The sequence below is a fragment of the Myiozetetes cayanensis genome, unplaced genomic scaffold (assembly GCF_022539395.1).
Source record: "Myiozetetes cayanensis isolate MyiCay16 unplaced genomic scaffold, myiCay2020 scf32, whole genome shotgun sequence".
Classification (NCBI taxonomy): Eukaryota; Metazoa; Chordata; class Aves; order Passeriformes; family Tyrannidae; genus Myiozetetes; species Myiozetetes cayanensis.
The window spans coordinates 1456555-1474785 of record NW_026087544.1 but is presented as its reverse complement, the minus strand read 5'-3'; the positions used below and the strand labels follow the sequence as shown (position 1 = coordinate 1474785).

Sequence of the window (18231 nt, the reverse complement as noted above, 5' to 3'; positions counted from 1 at the left end):
AGGGGGGCGTCTGGGGGCTTATTTCTTCCTTTGGGATATCTGTATTTTAATTTTTTTTAATAACGAGTAGCCGGGCACTGGGGGCGGAGGGGAGAGGGAGGCGGTGCAGGGGTTTGCTGTGGGCTGGGGAGGGGGTGTTGTATCCCCTCCAGGTCCAGCCCCAGCCTGCCCGGAGCCGGGCAATTCCCACCCTGGGGAATTCGCTCCCAAAGGAGAGCGGTGTGGCGGGGTGCCCGTTCCGTGGGGCTGACCCCCCTCCTGATGCCACGGGAAGGGGACAGCCGGCCCCCCTCCCTGTCCCTGTGCCGTGGGGACATCCATCTCCTCGCCTGCCACCCGGCCCCGGGTGCGGGCTTGGTGCCTGTGGTGCTTTGTTTACAGCGACAGCTCCGTAAACGGACGAAATGTTTCTCAGGATCGAGAATAATGAACTTAACCTTTATATTAAAAGTTTTAAATATTGGATCTGGTGGCAGTTGGGCCAGGGCTGGGGGCAGGGGGGGGCTGGTTTTGCCGGCAGAGGGGCTGGGGAAGCTGCTGGGGCTGGGAGAGCTGGGACCCTCTTGTGTTGGGACCCTCTTGTGTTGGGACCCTCCTGCCTGGAACAATAGTGGGAAATTACAGATGAAAGGCACAGGGCAACATGTGGATGATGCCTGCACCTCTGCCTGCACCTTTACCTGCACCTCTGCCTGCACATCCACCTGCCCTTCTGCCCTCACTTCTGCCTGCACCTCTGCACATCTGCGTGCACATTTGCCTGCTAATTTACCTGAACCCTGCTTGCCTATCTGCCCACACATCTGTTTGCACCTCTGCACTTCTACCTGACCTTCTACCCGCACCTCTGCCCACACCTCTGTCTGCACATCTCTCTGCACATCTATTTGTACTTCTGCCTGCACATCTGCCTGCAAATCCACCTGCACCTCTGCACATCTGCTTGCCCCTCTGCCCGCGCATCTATCTCCACCTCTGCCCGCCCATCTATCCCCACCTCTACCCTCTGCAAGGTCTGGGGACATGTGTCTTGCCCAGTCTCCGGGTAGCCCAGGGACCCTTCCCGTCCGGCTGCTGTCCCAGGAATGTCCCCTGTCCCAGGAATGTCCCCTGTCCCAGGAATGTCCCCTGTCCCCCCCAGGGACCCCCCAAATTCCCGGATTTGGGGGGGGAGCGCTCGGGGCGCCCCCGCTGCAATTCCAAGCTCCGCCGCCAGGGGCGCTGCCACGCGGGACCCGCCGGCTGATGCAATCCTGGGGGCGTGGCCACGCTGGGGGTGGGCGGGCTGGCAGCGACACCGCCCAATGGGCGGCGGCGGCGCGGGGAGGGCGTGGCAGGTGCTGGCCCCGCCCCCCGTCCCCGGTGTGCCGTGAGCGCCGAGGCGGCGGCTCCGCCATTTTGTGCCCGAAGCCGCCTCAGGATGGAGCCCAGACCCGACCCGGAGCCGCCCGTCGCCCGAAGAGCCCTCAGACCCGCCGCGCCACCACGGAGCGCCGTCTCGCACACCCCTCCGCACCGCTGGCAGCGCTGAACGGCTCCATGGAGCACAGCGGACGCGAACGCGCCGGCTGGGCCCGGCTGGGCCTGGCCGCGGCCTGGCCGAAGCTGGCGGGGCCCGGCGCGGCGCCCGCGGGCGGCTCGTCCCAGGCGAGCCCGCCCTTCTCGTGGCTGAGGGTGCTGTCGCAGCTGCTGTCGCCGCTGCCCGCGCTGCTGCAGCGGCTGCTGCCCGGCCCCGCGCTCAGCACCGCGCTCTGCCCCGCCGAGGCGCCGCCGCCGCTCGTGCTGCTGCCCCAGGCGGAGCCCGCGCCGGGCTGGGCCGAGGAGCCCCCGGAGAAGCCCCCGGCGGGGCTGTGGGGGGCCGGGCTGGTGCGGAGCGCCCTCCCCGTGGACTGGTTCGTGCTGGGCACGGAGCAGAGCAAGAGCCACCTGCCGCAGCCGCTGCGGGCCGAGCCCCTGCCCGAGGCCGAGTTCCTCCGCAGCAAGCGCCTGGCGTTCCTCCAGCGCTGGCACCTGCCCGTGCCCGACCCCGACCACGGCTACCACAGCCTGGAGGAGGAGCAGCAGCACAGGGATGTTCGCCGGGACCAGCGGGGCGGTGCCGGGCAGCTGGAGCAGCCCCAGGACGCAGGGAGACAGCCCGTGGAGCAGGAGGGGCTCCGGGATGCGGCTGAGGTGGAGGAAGCGTTGCCCGAAGGGGATGGTGAGGACTCGGACACAGAGCAAAACCTCCCGGTTTCGACCAGACCTGCGTGTGCGAATAAATTAATCGATTATATCATCGGGGGAGTTTTCAGCGGGGAGGAGAGTGAGGGTGAGGAGGACTGGGATGATGATGATGATGATGACGATGACGGGTTCGACAGCGAAGAGCTTCCCTCGGAATCAGACGCTGGCAGCCAGGACGGGGAGAGGCTTCACCTCTGGAATTCCTTCTATAGCTTGGATCCCTACGACCCTCAGAACTTCACAGCCACCATTCAGACATCTTCCAGCGATCCGGGAAGGGATATGTCGGATGTGGAAGAGGAGGAAGAAGAGGAGGAGGAGGAGGAAGAAGACTCATGGGCAGAGTCCTCCTCAGGCTCTGCTCATAGTTCTGAAGAGGAGGACGAGTGGGACTGTGGCAGCGTGGATGAGGCGGAAAGCTTGAAACTTTGGAACTCGTTCTGCACCTCGGACGATCCTTACAACCCTCTAAATTTCACGGCAGCCTTTCAGACAGAGAAAAAAGGGCCGCCGAGTTCGGTCCCTGCCGAGCACTTCACCGTGTGCCGGGTACAGCTGGAGGGACACAGCTGTGGGCTTGGTGACCTGGGGCAGCGTGGAATTCTGTCCGGGGAGAAAGCCGCCAATTCCAAGCGGAAAAAGGTATATTCCTGCTTTATGTTCGTGTGTTTCGAGGCTGCTAAATAAAAACTCACAACAAACCCACATTGCTCCGAGCAGTGTGGGGGAGTGGGTGAGGTCACTCCGGCATTCCAGATCTGCGAGCTTACGTGCTAATTATTTCCCTGGAATGTTGTGCCTCATCCCCGACACGTGATGGGAAATTCTGTCACAAGTTTCCTTTGTAGACTTGAAGTTTAATTTTCATTTTAAAACGCAATTTCTCTTTTCTGTCTGGGGTGTGACGTGGTGTCGTCATCAGAGAAACTCCAGCGCTGCGATGCCAGTTTTTTCCCTGAAGAAACTCCAGAGCTGTGATGTCTTTTCCTGGAAAGCACCGCTTTCTGTTGGGAGGAATTTTGATAAAGTGATTTAGGAACTTAAACTGAAAGCGTTTTAAACATTTTAGGGCTTTTTTTTTTTTTTCGTAACCCGAGCAGGCTTGTTACGTGTTCTGGAGTAGGAAGAGCTCGTGCCACACGTGTGCTGGGTGTGTCACGCGTGTGCTGGGTGTGTCACGCGTGTGCCACACGTGTGCTGAGGGGCGTTGATGTGTGCTGAGATATGGTTAACACATGCTTCAGTTCACCACTGAAGTACCAGTAGAAATTGTAGTAATATTCCCATTTCCATTTGAGAGAGTATTCTGTGTTATAATTCAGTTATTTGTAAAGGGATATATTCAGGAACTGGACTTCTGAGCCCAAACTGGAAATACAGTGTGCTTTTTGGAGGAATTTGGGTGTTAAAAATCCTGTAATACCTGTGGCAGGATGCAGGGAAATAGTAATTCATCCTCTCCCCAGTTTTGTGGTGCTACAGATGTCCAGGGTGGTTTTTCAGGGGTGATGTCTGAGTCTTGATACCTCAAACATTTATATAAGCAATGGCTTGTGGTAACAAGTCATCGAAGTAGAAAACCTGTATAATTCTTGGTTTAGTGCTTTTGCAGCAGAGACCTTTGTTTTCTCCCCAAATTTGGGTTCATAACACTGTGAGGTAGCACTGGGCCCTGCCCAGGGCTCGCTGTGTCCTGGGGATGCAGAGCCAGCAGGAATTCTTGGTCCTGCAATCCCAGGCTGTGGTGAAGGAAGGATGATGTGGCTGCAATACTCCACTGACGTCACAGCCCGGGGAGTTGTGCCCCAGGGTGGCTCAGCCTGATGTAAAAACGCTGTAAGGTGGGAAGGCTGATGTAACAGCTCCTGAAGCAGGTGCTTAATTAGGGCCAGGAAAACCGAGCCCCGTGCTGAGGTGTTCCCGGGAATTCTCCCGGCCGTTCATCCAGCTCAAGGCTGTTCCTGCCTGGCACCGTGCAGGATTCGTGTCTATAAAACCCGGGAGTGGTTGTTTCACTCACGAGGGAGCAGGGTGGACACGCTGTGAGGGACACTTCGGTTTTGCACCTTTCCATAATGCAGAGCAGCCCAGAGTTCAGCAGGAGCCTGACACAGGCTGGGTTTACTCAGAAAGACTTCAATCCCTGTTAAAGCCATAGTTTAAACGCTGCCAAGTGTAGAGCCTGACTCTATAAGTTTATTTTCTTAACATAGCTGAATGCCTCTTAAAAAGAGCCAAGTTTTCCTGTGTCTTTTAAGGTGCCATGAGTTGTGAGCTGATTTCCCTGTATGAACTAACACCCTGGAATTCCAGAGCCGCTGGAAGCAGGGGGTTTGTCCCAGTCACACGAGGATGAGTGTTGTTCCTTATCTGTGCCCAGTGTGATTCCTTTTCCCGGTGGTGACTCACACGCTGACTCTTTACTCCACACATCAATGGTTCTGCTTTTTTTAAATGTTCTTGTGTAATCTCCAGCAATCCAGGCTGGAGCACATTCACAGCCTTGGGTGTCCTGGCACGTCCTGGCGTGACCTGCGTGCCCTGGCTGAGGTGACAGCCCCGTGTCAAGAGGGTGGGAAGGGACCTTAAAGCTCATCTTGTTCCACCCCCTGCCACGGGCAGGGACACCTTCCATGAGCCCAGGCTGCTCCAAGCCCCGTCCAACCTGGCCTTGGACACTTCCAGGGATGGGGCAGCCACAGCTTCTCTGGGAAATCCTCCAGTCCCTCATCCCCCTCACAGGGATGAGGGGGATCCTTCCCAGTATCCCACCTAAACCTACCCTCTGAACAGGTTTCTGAGGTTTTCTGCTATTTGAAGTGTTTAATAAAACCCAAAACAATCTGTGTACAAATATGAAGTTCCTTTTGCACGAGTGGTGAATTCTTGACTAAATTCTTGCTCTTTCCAGGTCACCTTCCTTGAAAAAGTGACTGAGTATTACATAAGCAGCGAGGAGGATCGGAAAGGACCCTGGGAGGAGATGGCACGAGATGGCTGCAGGTTCCAGAAGCGGATCCAGGAAACAGAGGAAGCCATAGGATATTGCTTCACCACAGAGCACAGGCAGAGAGTGTTCCACAGGCTCCAGGAAATCTCCTCCCAGGGGGTTGATCTCTTCTAGCCCCTCACACCACCTGGTAGTCGTGTGACCCTAAAACACTCACAGACACCTAAACGAGACGTGGCAGCTGCACGTGCTGTTCTGGAGTGGGGAGAGAAGTGGGATTGGAAGTTTCCCAGTTTGGTGTGTTGAGCCAACAAATATCCCTGTGTGTCCCACTCTGCTGTCCCCACAGAGTCCCCCCGGTGCCCTGCAGGGTGAGGGTGCTCCGGTTGCATTCCTTTTGATTAACGCTGAGAAACAGACTGCTTGAGGTTGAACGCATTCCAAAAATGCCTTGTCTGCCGTCTGTTGGGAAGTGGTGACTGTTCAGTTGGATTTTTTTGCACTTTGAAAAAAAGCAAAACCTATTTTGAAGGAGATATTTATGGGGCTCAGCCCCTGGTATTGCAGTTTTGATTTAAAGTTGCCTGGGAGTTGTGGCGTTTCCCTGTTGTTCTCCAGCTTGTGCAAAAGTCTCCCATGTTGTTCTCTGATAACTTTGGCTTAACTGTGTGAATCCCTCCCCCTAGATGCCAGTTTTGCATGGAATGCAGTGTTTGAGTGGTTTTGTAGCATTTGGATGTCAGTGTTCCAGTCAGGCACCCTGGGGGAGCTCTGGTGCACTGCAGGCCCTTTGGTTTGACTTGTTTAAACAATACCTTTGGAGCCAGGACTGTTCCAAAGGGTTCTGTCTGCTTGTGCACCGAATTTCTTGCCTTTTAGGGCGAGGAAATTTCTCATCCCAATCAATAATTAAAGCTTCGAGCACATGTGGAGGCTGTGGGTGATGTTTGAACTTAGGGAGCCACGCAAGGGAACTAGTCCCTAATTATTTATTTAATCTAAGAATAACTTTGCTATAATTCTGCTTTGGAATAGAGATTGTGGTGGATTCTTGTATCCAGTCTGCTTGTTCTGGTACTTTTAAGGAGAATTATCTCTGATTTAAGGGAATGTTAAGGCAGCAAATCACCGTGTTCTTTACCAAAAGCCAGTATTAACACTCTGTGTGTGTCTGCACTGGGTCACCTGGTACAAATAACATTCTACCTATGGAGAGCTGAGGTCCTTGGTGGAAGGACAGCACTTCCTAACTTCAAATATTTACTCAATTCAGTTAAAACACAGAGCAGCACCCTTGGAGGGGGGTGTTTGGGCCTGGGGGTTGGGGTGAGGCTGTTGCCTGAGCAGCTGTGAGGTCACCCATTTCCCTTTTGTAGGGGAGAAAGCTGAAAGTACTTCAAATTTGTCATGAATTGTTTCAGTTTTCAATTTGCAGGACTTCATTTTCTGCTTTACATTTTGGCCACGTCTTAATTCTGACTCCAAAATTCCAGAGTTGTTGGACTCACACTTTGATCTCCTCACCCAAAGTGTGTTCTGTGAGGTTTTTAAAAACTGATTTGCTGTGTTGCACTTACAAAAATTCAGAGGATTCACTGGATTGCAGTAGAGTTGTGTAAGCTTCACATCCAGCCAGAATTCCTGCAGCATTTCAGAGTGGCTGCATGAAATCAATGCAGCAGCGTTGTTTTCCACCCCACCCCCAAAGATTGGATTCTCTTTTCCTACAAAAATTGCAGTTGTGAAATTGTAAATTCCAATCAGGCCCTCACATCCTGAGAAATTGTCTCTGAATTTCTGGGAGCTGGTTTTGCTGTCTCATATTGGATCTGCTCTTTAGCTTAGGGAAAAGGGGGTGATAAATGTGGAATCAGAAGAGAAGATTTGCTGATTTCTGGTCAGTGTGACCGATCAGTACAAATCTGCTGCTCCTGGGAGGTCACACTACAGTCGTTTTTCCATGAATTTCCCAGTTTCTTTGGTCTTGGAGAACTTGGTGCTTTGGTTTTTCATGGACAGCTCATTTCAATGGTGCTTGGGAGGAGTGGGAATGAACACCTGGAAATGTTTGCAGAGGCTTGGAAAAACCTGTCGCTGGGAACAAACAGAGCTGATAAATTATGTGTAAATTAGATCAGCAAATGCCGCTTTCAAAGCGCTTAAACGTTGGAAAAATGGCTTTTATCCATCCTGAAGTGTGTCCAGCACTCCCACTGCTGCTTCCCACCTGCTCAGGTGAGCTTTTCCCCCGCTCCAGCCTCACGTTTTCCAGGTATCTGGTGGGAGGTGAGAGGGAATTAACAGTAAATTCATCACCATGAACATCTTGGGAACTTGGTGTCACCCTTTCTTCCCTATCAGATCCCTTGAACTGGTTGTTCAGGCCGTGTCCATGTGTCAGTGCTTGGGGTGAGACAGTAAAAATAACACTTGTAGGACTTTAAATCAAAACTGTGATGAGCAGATTTTATTTTTGTATAATTTAGAGAAAAACTTAGAAAAACCTTCAAGCATTGGCTTTATACAGATTTTACTTGATTTGTGTCGAGTTTGTTGGGTTTTTATATCTAAAGTTCTATTTCTGTACATAATAAACTATTCAGAACTAATCTGTAAATTGTAATAAAGATATTTGCAAGATAGTTGGGTTGCTTTGGAAAGACTTGTGGGGGACATCAGGTGGCTGGAAAAACCAGGGATTTGATGGATTGTTGTGTAAAGGTGGGTCTGTCACTCCGTGTTTTTTAGAGGGAATGCCATCCCTTTGGCTCCTCGGAGAGGGAAGCCAGAATTCCTGGCAGGAAGGAGGAGGCTGGAGGTGCTGCGTGGACCAGGCTGGCAGCCACAGGTGGGCTTTGTACCCTCCCAGCTGGGAGTGGAGGTGCCTGGGTGTGTCAGAGCCATGAGCAGCATCCATCTGCTCCCTGGGGAATGCTGCGATAAAACCCCGGCTGCCCTGCCCCTTGGAGGGGCGTTGCTTTCCGTCCTTGTCAGATTTTTGGGATGGCTTGAGCTGTCTTCCCTGCCCTTCCAGGGATGGGGCAGCCACGGCTTTCCTCTGGGAAATCCATTCCAGCCCCTCACCCCCTCACAGGGAGGAGTTGCTTCCTAATATCCTGTCTAAACCTACTTTCTTTAATCCAGCCAAATCCCTGGCTGTGGGAATGTGCCATGTGGAGCAGCTGGCTCCGGGAGGATGGGCTCGGAATGTCCCAGCAGCTGTGCCAGAGGAGGTTTTTCTCAGCACAGTTCACTGATCCCAGGACAAAGTGGAAGTGCAGGGAAGCTGTTGGGGGTAAATTCCTGCTGGATACACCTGGAGTTGCACCTGAAGCCAAGCTTAAACACCTGTGTAGGGAAGGCACCTGCCACTGATGCTCCAGAGCCAGGAAAGGTCCTGTTGGGAAAACAGGGCTCTGATGCTGGATGGGTCTGTGGGATATGGGTGGTGGAAGCAGCGTGTGTGAGCCCAGTATGAGAAAGTGGGAAGCACCAGCCTGCTTCCTTCCCCATCCCAAGGGAAAAGGCACCTCATCATGAATGGAAAAGCGGTGCCAACTGTGCCCTTTCTGCATGCAAAGCACAGCCCTTGGTGCCAGCAGCCAGGACATTGGGATCCTGGGATCCAGGCCCAGGTCTCTGGGAAGAGAAAGGCCTTTGTGCTGGGAAGAAACAAAGGCCCAGCGGGACATTTGGATTCAGCAGCTCTTCCCATTCCTTGTCATGCTCCCCACATCTCTGTCTGGGCTCTTCCGTGTTCCTGAGGTAATTTGGGCCAGGTCTGAGGTGAAACGAGGTTCTGGCAAAGGGAGGGAGCAGGGCCAGGTTAAAAAGATTCCAGCTCCTGGGCCAGGGAGGGTGTTCCTCTGGCATCTCTCCGGATTCTGGCAGCTCTGGAAACCAGGGCTTGGAGTTCCTGGGCTGGTGGGAGGTGTCCCTGCCCATGGCAGGGGGTGGCACTGGGTGAGCTTTAATGTCCCTCCCACCCCATTCCCTGATTCTGTGACGGTGATGGGGACAACGCACATCTCAGGGGGCATCCTCTGGGCTCGGCTGAGGCACCTTTCCCCCTCCCCGCAGCTGCATTCCCGGTTTTTCCTGGGACGCGTTCGGCCAGGAGATGGTGCCAGAACCGTGCGGCAGAGGGGACGCGCAGCCAGCGGCGCTGCCGGGGCCACCACCCCGCCGAGGGTGTCCCCGGCTGTCCCCCCGTCCCTCCCACCCCTCCCAGCCGCAGGTGCTCGTCCGCCTCGCCCTGGATGAGCGCTGGGATGGGCGAATCCAGGCCGAGCGCCACAAACCCTCCCTCCGTGCGCAGAAGCGCCCGGTTCTGCCACATTCCTGCTGTCTGAGCCGGAGGGCTCCGCCGGGAAGCGGCCCGGGCCGGGTGTGCTGCCCCGGCGGGGAGGTCACCGCCTGTCCTCCCTGCCCGCAGCCGGGTCACAGCCGTGCCCTGTCACCCCACACGGCCCCTTTGTCCGCGTGTTTCCCTCCCTCTGCCCTTTGTTCTCTGCCGTGGCCCCGGGCAAAGGCTCGGCGCTCTGTGGATGGAGGAGGAGGTGGCTGCTCCTGGAACTTCGGGAGCAAAACCCTGCCCAAACCAGCGTCTGTGTCCAAGGCCAGGCTGGACGGGGCTTGGAGCAACCTGCTCCACTGGAAGGTGTCCCTGCCCATGGCAGGGGGTGGAATGAGATGATCTTTAAGGTCCCTTCCCAACCCAAACCATCCTGGGATTCCCCCCTATCCCTACTAAAGGAAGGACATGGTGCACAGGGAGAGGTGATGGTGGTGGTGGTGCCCAGACCTGTGGGAGCCTCCCTGGAATCTTCAGGAACAGGGAATCCGGGTGGTTTTGCAAGGCAAAGCCTCAGTGAGTGCCTCTTGCTGTCCCTTTTCCTCCCTAACCTGGGTGGTTGTGAACAGGGAGCTTTTAAAAGGACTTTAAACCAAAGGAAAACAAAAAGCCCCGCTGGTATTTCCCCTTTGAATTTCCATTGGATTAAGATAGAAGGAAATAGGGGGGGAAAAAATTCCCTCGTGGAAAGCAATAAAAGCTGATTTATTTACCTGGCAGGAGAGAGCCTGGAGCTGCTCGGGGTTGTTGGCTGAAGGTCCTACAAAGCCCTCCAAGAACCTCAGTGTGAATCACTCCTTCTCCTTCCCAATGAGTCTGATGAGTCCATTCCCAGTAATTCCCATGGAGAAGTGAGGGGGACTCTGGGAATATGCACGGCCAGGGAAATGCATCCCTCCCTGGGGGTTGCTAGAGAAGGAAGGAAATCTTTTGGGATCAGAGGAACTTACCTGGAATGGCCCCTGATCCCGCATTCCCTGGAGGTACCTGTGAGGATACTCTGGGTGACTGGAGAGGATTAGCCCTGGGCTGGAAGGTGAGGACCAGGCACAGGGAGCTCCTGACGCAGCACTACAGGGACAAAATATTCGGATCTGGAGAAGGTTCTTCCCCCAGAGGGTGCTGAACAGGCTCCCCAGGGTTTGGGCACGGCCCCAAGGCTGCCAGAGCTCCAGGAGGGTTTGGACAACGCTCTCGGGGATAGGGTGGGGTTTTGGGGTGTCTGTGCAGGGCCAGGGGTTGGACTGTGATCCTTGTGTGTCCCTTCCAACAGGAGATTCTGTGATTCTATGAAGAAAACCCCAACCCTGAGCTACTGCAGGGGCAGGAGGAGCCTCTGTTCCCAGGAGCTCCGTGGTGATCCCTGCAGTGCCATATCCCGGGAGCTCCGAGGTTATCCCCACAGAGCCTCCCCAGCACCGAAATAGGATTAGGGCAGCTCAGGAACAGCCTCTTGCTGTGTCTGACTTCATAAAACCACTTCTGCCCTGAGCCCACAGGTGCCACAAACCATCTCCAGCCAGGGCTGGCTCTGGAGCCTCCTCCAGGGCCGCGGTGCAGTGTGCTGTGTCGATGAGTGGCGCATCTTCCCACAGCTTTGGCGCTGCCCCGGGATGAAGCAGCACCACGGGGAGCTGCTGGTGTGCTCCCGAGGCTTGCCCACGGGATTCCTGGGCTGTGGGTTGGCTCTGGAGCGTGGCCCAGCGGAGCAGGGGAGGGGTGGAAGCAGAGCCGTGACCTCCCCAATCTCGGGGCGCATCGGGAGCTCCCGTGGCCGGGCGTTAGTGGGGCGGTGGTTGAGGTTTGCTCTGCAGCAGGTTCAGGGATGGTCACAAGATAAGGGTGGTGGCTCCCTGGTGTCACCCTGGACCGGGGCCAGCCCCGCTCAGCCCAACCCACCTTCCAAAGTGATCCTGGCGAGCCATGCTCCGAGCCTGCAGGTGTGGGGATCTGAGCGCGTGCCCGCCCTCCGTGGGCAGGGTGGCAGCTTGGCCCGTGGACTGCAGCCGAGCCTGTCCCCATGGAAAGGAGCTTCTCCAGGTGAGCCAAGGCCCAGCGCTGTGGCATCGCCAGGGTCCCGTGGGGTGCTCTCCCAATGGGCTCCCTGGGACCAACCAGACGTGTTTTTCTCACCCGGTGCTTCAAAGAATCTACGGGAAAAGCTTTCGGGGAACTGGTTTCCCCAAATCCCAGCAGGGAACTGCTCTGATGTGGGGACTGAGCTGCAGCTCAGCAGGACCAGCCCCTTCCTCCTCCACGGTGTGGTTTTGGTGCCCGTGCTGGTGCTTGGCCAAAGCTTGAACTTGACCTTGGAGGTCCCTTCCAACCTTTATGATTCCAAGATTCCTCCCTGCTTTGGGAACCAGCTCCTTCGTTTTCACTCTCAGGCCCCTCCTGAAGCAGCACCTTCCTCCTTGTGCCATGAGAAGCTTTGCTGAGGCGCCGCTGAGACAGGAGGGCAATTGCTTCCTTCAGTGCCTCCCAGACCCCACCTTTCCCCTTGAAAGGCATTTAATTGACGGCTAAGAACAGGCAGAGAGAAAATACCCACTGGGCAGCTCCAGGAGTGCCGCAGATAATCATCAGGGTGCCCTACATACGGCTTGGCTGCGAGATCAGACGGGCAGAAGAATCTGACATTGTTTAAAATGAACAGGAGAGGGAAGTAACAACTCCATAATTACTCACCTTGAGTTAATTGATGGTAATTACCCCGAGTAGGCAGTGGAGGAAGCTGTGACGGGGCCGGCCCTGAAGAGTCATCAGGAGAGCTGGGAGGGTGCCCTCTGCTCCTTGCAGGCAGGGTGGCAGCCCGGCTCCGAGGGGGTTAAACTCCATGGGGCTGGTCGGGAATTTTTTTTTTTTCTTCCCTTTTCCCTCCCTCCCGGGTTATTTGCAGCAAACAGAGTCTGGGTGGAAGGTCTGAGCCCAGCAAGTGTTTGCTCCTGGGGAGGCAGGCTGGGAGTCGCTCGGCGCTTCCCGAGCCGGGCGCGGGCCCAGCCCGGAGCTGCCCTGCTCCCGAGCCCCCCAGTGCCACCCCCATGGGGGATGACATCGACTGGCTGGACCTGCCGGGCAGGTGGACCTACGGCGTGTGCGGGGACGGGCGCGTCTTCTTCATCGAGTACGTCCCGCCTGGCACCGGCTGGGCTGGGCTGGGCTGGGCTGGGCTGGGCTGGGGCTGCCATGGGCATGGGGTCACATTTTGGGGCTGTGGGGAGCGGGGTGAGTGGCTGGGGGGCTGCAGGCGGCTCAGGGCTGAGTTTGGGGTGGGAACAAGGGGTCCCTCCCTCTGCAGAGCCCTGCATGGGGCTGCTTTCCTGTGGCACGGTGGCCTCTGCTTCCCACCCCACTCCTCTGGTTTTGGGGCTGTCCCACCCTGGTGGGTTCTGCTTCTCTCCGGCCCTAAAATCCAGTCCTTGTGTTCCTTTGGCTGGAAAAGTCACTCGTGCTGCCGAGGCCCTTTCCTGGTGATGGGAGGGGGCTCCTGACTGCCCCTCTCCTTCCCTCCCACAGCGACGACACCAAGTCCACGAGCTGGGTGCACCCCAGCACGGGCTACGCCATCCAGAGTGGGCACTTCTCCTGTGCTGGTAAGGGATGCTCCTGGGCCCTGGGGTGACCAGGAGCTGGAGGTGTGCAGTGAAACCCTCCAGAAACGCAATGGGAGGGCAGGGGCTGTGTGGGGCGAGGGAGGGTGACCCCTGGCTCTGCCCTGTCCTTGCAGGGCTGCCCCGAGGCTGGGAGGTGGACACCACGATGCACGGGGGCCTCTACTTTATCAAGTAAGTGGGGAGGGGCTGGGGGAGGAGAAGCCTCTGCCTGCTGCTCCCAAGCACCTTTGCACCCCGGGAGGAGGCTGCTCTGTGCAGGGATTACCTGGGCTGGGCTTTGCTGGGATTAGCAGGGCCCAGACCCAGCTTTAGGGTCTGTCCTACCCCTGGGGCTGCTGGGGCGGGTGAATCCCACCCTGTCCCTGCACACACTCCCATGCCAAGTTCCCATTCCGGATGCAAAACTCTCCTCTGAGGGCTCTGGGAGCTCCAGGGTGGTGTGGGCGAACCAGCCGGCCCCTCCACCCCGCGTCATCCCTCGGGGGAACATCCCTGGAGCCCAGGGGGGCTTTCTGCAGGGCCCTGCAGCTCTGCGAGGGGGTGGGTGACGTTGAGGGTCCCCGGGGCACTCCCTGCCCGGAGCAGAGCACAGAGCAGGCTGTGCTGGCTGAGCCCAGCGTAACTCAGGGAGGATCCAGCCCGAGGGGTTGCTCCTGCCTCATCCCGGGGGGTTGTCTCCCATTCCCTCTTCCCCCTCCCTGCCTGCAGTGGTGGGGGATGATGTGGTGTCTAGACAGGCTGAGCTGCGGGCTGTGCCGCTCCGGGGGCTGCCGGCTGAGGGTGTTCCAGGCGGGATCTTTGAGCCCGTCCCTATCTGGCTGCCGGAGGTTTCCCTGTGTGCCCAGACGGCCATAAACCCGGCGAGAGCAAAGATCCCGAGGCGGGCCGGGGGCTGGAGCAAAGCACTGGGATTATCCAGTCTAATCTGGGAGCAGAGAGACAAGGTGTCCTTGAGTCAGCCCCGTGCTCTGACCCTGCAGCCACAGCCGTGGCCAACTGGTGGCCCTTGTGCTCCAGGGGTGGCAGTGGGGCTGGCACGGTGGTGCCAGGGCCCAGCTGTGGATGAGGGAACCACTGGCTCCATGTGACTCTGGGCTCCCTCCCACCCTCGCCACCCACCCCTGAGCTCTGTCCAGGTGCTTCCACGGGAAACACTGCTGGTCAAAGGGATCTTTTCCACCCCAAACCTACCCCCAGCTCTGTGTCTTTGAGCTGGGAGCCATTCCAGCATCACCCTGTGCCTCGTGCCATGCAAGGGAGAAGGGAATACTTGGACTCCAAACTGGCTGGGGGTGCTCAGCCTGCTGGGAGGGCCTGGGGAGGACTCTCCCAAGAGCTCCCCAGTTGCTCATGGGCTTCCAGAGCTGTTTTTCAGCTCTCAGGGGGCTCCTGAGAGGTAGGAGGGCAGTGGGGGTAGAGCTGCCCCAGTGGATCCCTGATTTCCATGGAGCAGGGGAATGGCTGGGGACAGTGGCCTTGGAGAGGGGACAATTTTGGGGGTACAGGGGTCCTGCTGTGGGCTGGCAGGGAGGGAGGGGCTTGCCCACCACTGTGGGGAATGCAGGAGGCAGAGCATGCAGTGAAAGCCACCCCCTCCCCAGCCCCTAATTCCCTAATGGGGGGATTACAGGATCAAGGGCAGCCTCCAGCTTTTCCTTCCCCTGTCTGCCCCCACCAGCTCAGTGGGGAGGATGGAAGGTCCCTGAGGGCTCTGAGCCCGAGGTGGGTGCAGGCAGAGTCCCACCCTGGGCCCAGCAGCTCTGACAGGCAGAATTAGGGCAGTGCCATGGATCAGGGCATGGTGCCATTGCTGTAGGGCTGGAATCTGCAGTCCCAGTGCCTCTGTGCCCAGCTCTGGGAGCCACCCTGCCACCAGGCCAGGGCTGGGGGCCTGAGCAGGGCTGGGGCAGGTCCTGCCAGCCCCATCTGTGCCATCACTGGCCCTCGGCAGGGCCCGGAGGAGCAAGGGGTGGCCTCTGTGCTCCAGGGGTGCTGTGGCTGTTGGGAGCTGTCTTGCTGCCCATCCTCTGCATCCTCTCCCTGCAGGAAGCAGTCCTGGGATGCAGAGTCTGGGATTGCTGCCTGACCCACTGCAGAGGGTTCCACGACCTGGCTGGGAACAAATGAGCTTCCCTGTCCTGAGGGGATGCAGGATAGGGTGGGGGAACGAGGTCCCAGCTGCTTCCCCAGGGATGCAGTGGGCTGTGCAGTCCTGGCTGCTCCCTCCATTCTGGGATGTGGGGAGGGAGCCTGGGCCAGGCTGTCCCAGGAGGTTCTGGGATGCAGAGGGGAGCGTGGTCCAGGTCCATCCTCTATTCTGGGATGCAGGAGGATGCACAGTCCTGGCTGTCCCCCTGAGGACGGGACACAGGGAGGGGGGGATCTCTTCCGGCTGCCCCCCCCCAGTGCTGGGATGTGGGGGCAGCGCCATCCCAGCTGCCCCCCTGACTCCGGGATGCCGCGGAGAGCGCGATCCCGGCTGCTCCCCAGGGAAGCGGGGGGAGGGTGTGCGGGGGTGGGGGGAGCGTGGTCCAGCCCCCCTCGCGGGGTCGCGGGTCCCCCCGGTGGGGCACGGGGGGGTCGGTGCGGTGCCCCGGGGATGCTGAGGTGGGGGCGGTGGGGGCGGTGGGGCGGCGCGGCCCCCGCCGTGCTCGGTGCCAGCCCGGCGTCACGTGCCGCTCGGTGGCCCCCGAGCATGCCCAGCTCCGGCTGCGGCTCCGGATCCCGCTCCGGCTCCGGCTCGGGCTCGGGGTGGCCGGGAGGATGCTGCGCCCGTAGGCAGCGCGGGGGGACCGGCCGCTGCCCGCCCCGCACGGTGAGTGCCTCCGGCGCGGCTCCCTTCCTCCTCCTCCTCCTCTTCCTCTTCCTCCTCCTCCTCCTCCTCCCGGGCGCTGCAGGGGGGGCGCGGAGCTGCAGCGCATCCCCTCATCGTGGTGGGGGGAGCGGGCTGTGCATGGGGGGCTCTCTTAGGAAAAGGGAGGGTATCTGTGCTCCAGCCCCGTGGGCAGAGCAGGGTGCGCTGTGGGGGTCAGCACCCTCTGCACCCCCCCTCCTCAGGGTTTCCCTGCACCCCCTGATCCTCCTGTCGAGCATTCGGGGAGAAGTGGGGACCCCCCGAGTGTCCCCGCCGTGTGTTTGTGTGCTGCGCGCTGATTTGTGTCCCCGGACCCCCACCAGCTGCGGGCTGCGACCCCCTCGGTTTGGACCCATCAGGCTGAGACCCCCAGGCTTGGACCCGGCTCCACGCACGGGCAGAACAGTGTCTGGACGGGACCCGTCTCTCGGGGCGCTGTCTGAGCACCCCCAAACTCCGAGATGGTGCCAGGGGGCTCGGATGGGCCAGACCCCCGAACCCCGCGTGCGGGGCTGGACCCCCGCGCCGGGCGCTTTGCTGCGGGCGCGGGACGGGATGTGATGGATGGAGCTGAGATGTCGCGTCTGGCGCTTGCCGGGGATCAGAGACCTTCCCTTGGCTTCGTGGCTCGTCTCGCTGCCTGCCGAGAGCGGAGAGCCGTCCTCCTCCTCCTCCTCGGCGGGGAGGAAGGGCTGCGCTGCCGCGCCGTGCTGGGCTCCCGGGCCCCCCTGCTCCGGGTGTCTGGCGGTGCCGGAGACGCGCGAGCCGCAGCCGCTGCCCTGAGCCCTCAATCGCAGCTTTGTTGCGCCGCTCTGAGATCTGAGGGAACAGGGGCTGATTCATCACATGATGGGGCATGTTAATACGCCACGAGTCTATTAAACCCCAGCGGAAGGGGTTGGACTGGCCGCCCTCCCGCGGGGCTCGGGGGGGACCCCAGCGCTGGCCGCGGGACCCCCGTGTACGGGGAAAGGGTCCATCCCCTCCATCACCTCTGTGAGGGGTCTTTGCCACTCTCCGAGGGCTGTGGAGCGGGAGGGCCGAGTGCTGTGCTCTGCGCGATCCACCTGGCCCTGCCATCCCCCCGTGACGTGCCGCGGTCCCTTGGGTGCAGGGGGGCCGAGCCCCGCTCCAGATGGCCGCGGGAGCCGCTCCGTAATCCCTGCGTGCGGGGAGGTGAGAGGGACGCTGCAGAGGGGGGTGCGGGGGGTGTGCATGGCCGTCCCGGGGTGAGGAGGGGAGCGGGGAGGCCGGGAATGGAGGGAGCCGGGGTGGCATTTGCTGCGGGAATCGTCGCTCCAGGCAGGCGAGGCTGCGGCGCTGCGCGCGGCTCCGCAGCCGGAATCGGCAGCGTCTCCCACTTCTGCGCGTTCACCTCCCCGCTGTGCATCCCCCCGTGCATCCCACGGCGCATCCCGTCGTGGATCCCATTGTGCACCCCACTCTGCGTCCCCGGTTCCGAGCCCCCGGCTCGTCCCGTGGTGCAGGGCCGAGCACACGCGTGTGCTCACGTGTGCGCTCCCCGGCTTCCGTGTGCGTCGGGCTGCTCCCGTTCCCTCCACTGAACCCCGCTGGCATTACCTCACTGGGAAGGAGAGCTCCTGTCCTGCTCCAACCCGCACCAGTCCCTCGTGTCCCCTTTGCTCTGCCGGGGGAGGATGAGGCTTCCCAAGGGAGCTCTTTCCCTCCTCCATGGCAGCGTTGTGGCTTTGGGGACACCTGGTGCTGTCACCCACCCCGAGCCACCCCCTGAGGGACCCGGAGCCAGGTTTAGGACTCCCAGAGAGGAGGAGGTGGCCGAGGCATTAAAATTCTTGGGCGTCTGCTAAAAATCCCATGGGAAGCGCAAGGCCAGGCCCCTCTGGCCAGGCTGTGCCTGCCCTGGCAGAGCCTGCCCGGGGAGCAGCCCCTGCACCCCCAGCCCCTGGCCCCCCTCCTGCTGCACTGGGCCCCAGTGCCCCTTCCCTCAGGGAGAGGGGCTGTGGGGAGGGGTCCCTGCCTTCCCGGGCAGGGCCTGGCACAGGGGTCCCCCCTGGCAGCCGTGGTGACAGGGTGACGCCTGGCACCGAGCCGGTGCTGGCCTTGCTGGAAACCGTGTTTTCCTGCTGAGTTCCCATAGAAACAGGCGGGAGCAGCCGCTGGGCTGGCGAGGATGAGGGAGAGGAGGGATGGGCAGGAGGGTGAGCTCCACGGCTGGCACTGCCGGGGTGAGGCGGCTGCGCCGGGTGCCAAC

The 18231-nt window shown here is 59.3% G+C and overlaps 2 protein-coding genes and 1 long non-coding RNA gene across 4 annotated transcripts in view; 2 read left to right on the top strand and 1 right to left on the bottom strand.

Moving 5' to 3' along the window:
- Positions 1–1374: 1374 nt before the first annotated feature.
- PPP1R15B (protein phosphatase 1 regulatory subunit 15B) lies at positions 1375–7793 on the top strand. The gene is made up of 2 exons (XM_050326981.1): positions 1375–2868; positions 5138–7793. The coding sequence occupies exons 1-2, from the start codon at positions 1540–1542 to the stop codon at positions 5348–5350; spliced, it is 1542 nt and encodes a 513-aa protein (XP_050182938.1). The 5' UTR covers positions 1375–1539; the 3' UTR covers positions 5351–7793.
- A 1097-nt stretch (positions 7794–8890) lies between these two features.
- LOC126646104 (uncharacterized) lies at positions 8891–10653 on the bottom strand. The gene is made up of 3 exons (XR_007630221.1): positions 10518–10653; positions 10244–10439; positions 8891–8975 (listed from the first exon to the last, which is right to left on the bottom strand). It is a non-coding gene; the product is annotated as an uncharacterized LOC126646104 (long non-coding RNA).
- Positions 10654–15828: 5175 nt separating this feature from the next.
- Positions 15829–18231, top strand: part of PLEKHA6 (pleckstrin homology domain containing A6) — a 40309-nt gene continuing 37906 nt past the window's right edge. The window contains exon 1 of one of the 2 annotated variants that reach the window (XM_050326945.1): positions 15829–15959. The gene's annotated coding sequence lies outside the window, so the exon portion shown is untranslated. Of the gene's footprint in view, positions 15960–17118; positions 17175–18231 lie in introns of those variants that run through there. The other variant, XM_050326939.1, reaches the window with a different exon arrangement.

Excerpts from the sequence above, each read along its gene's own strand:
- PPP1R15B (XM_050326981.1), top strand. The coding sequence starts at position 1,540 with ATGGAGCACAGCGGACGCGAACGCGCCGGCTGGGCCCGGCTGGGCCTG. Across the intron at positions 2,869-5,137 it reads CCAATTCCAAGCGGAAAAAG|GTCACCTTCCTTGAAAAAGT; the intron begins GTATATTCCTGC and ends TGCTCTTTCCAG.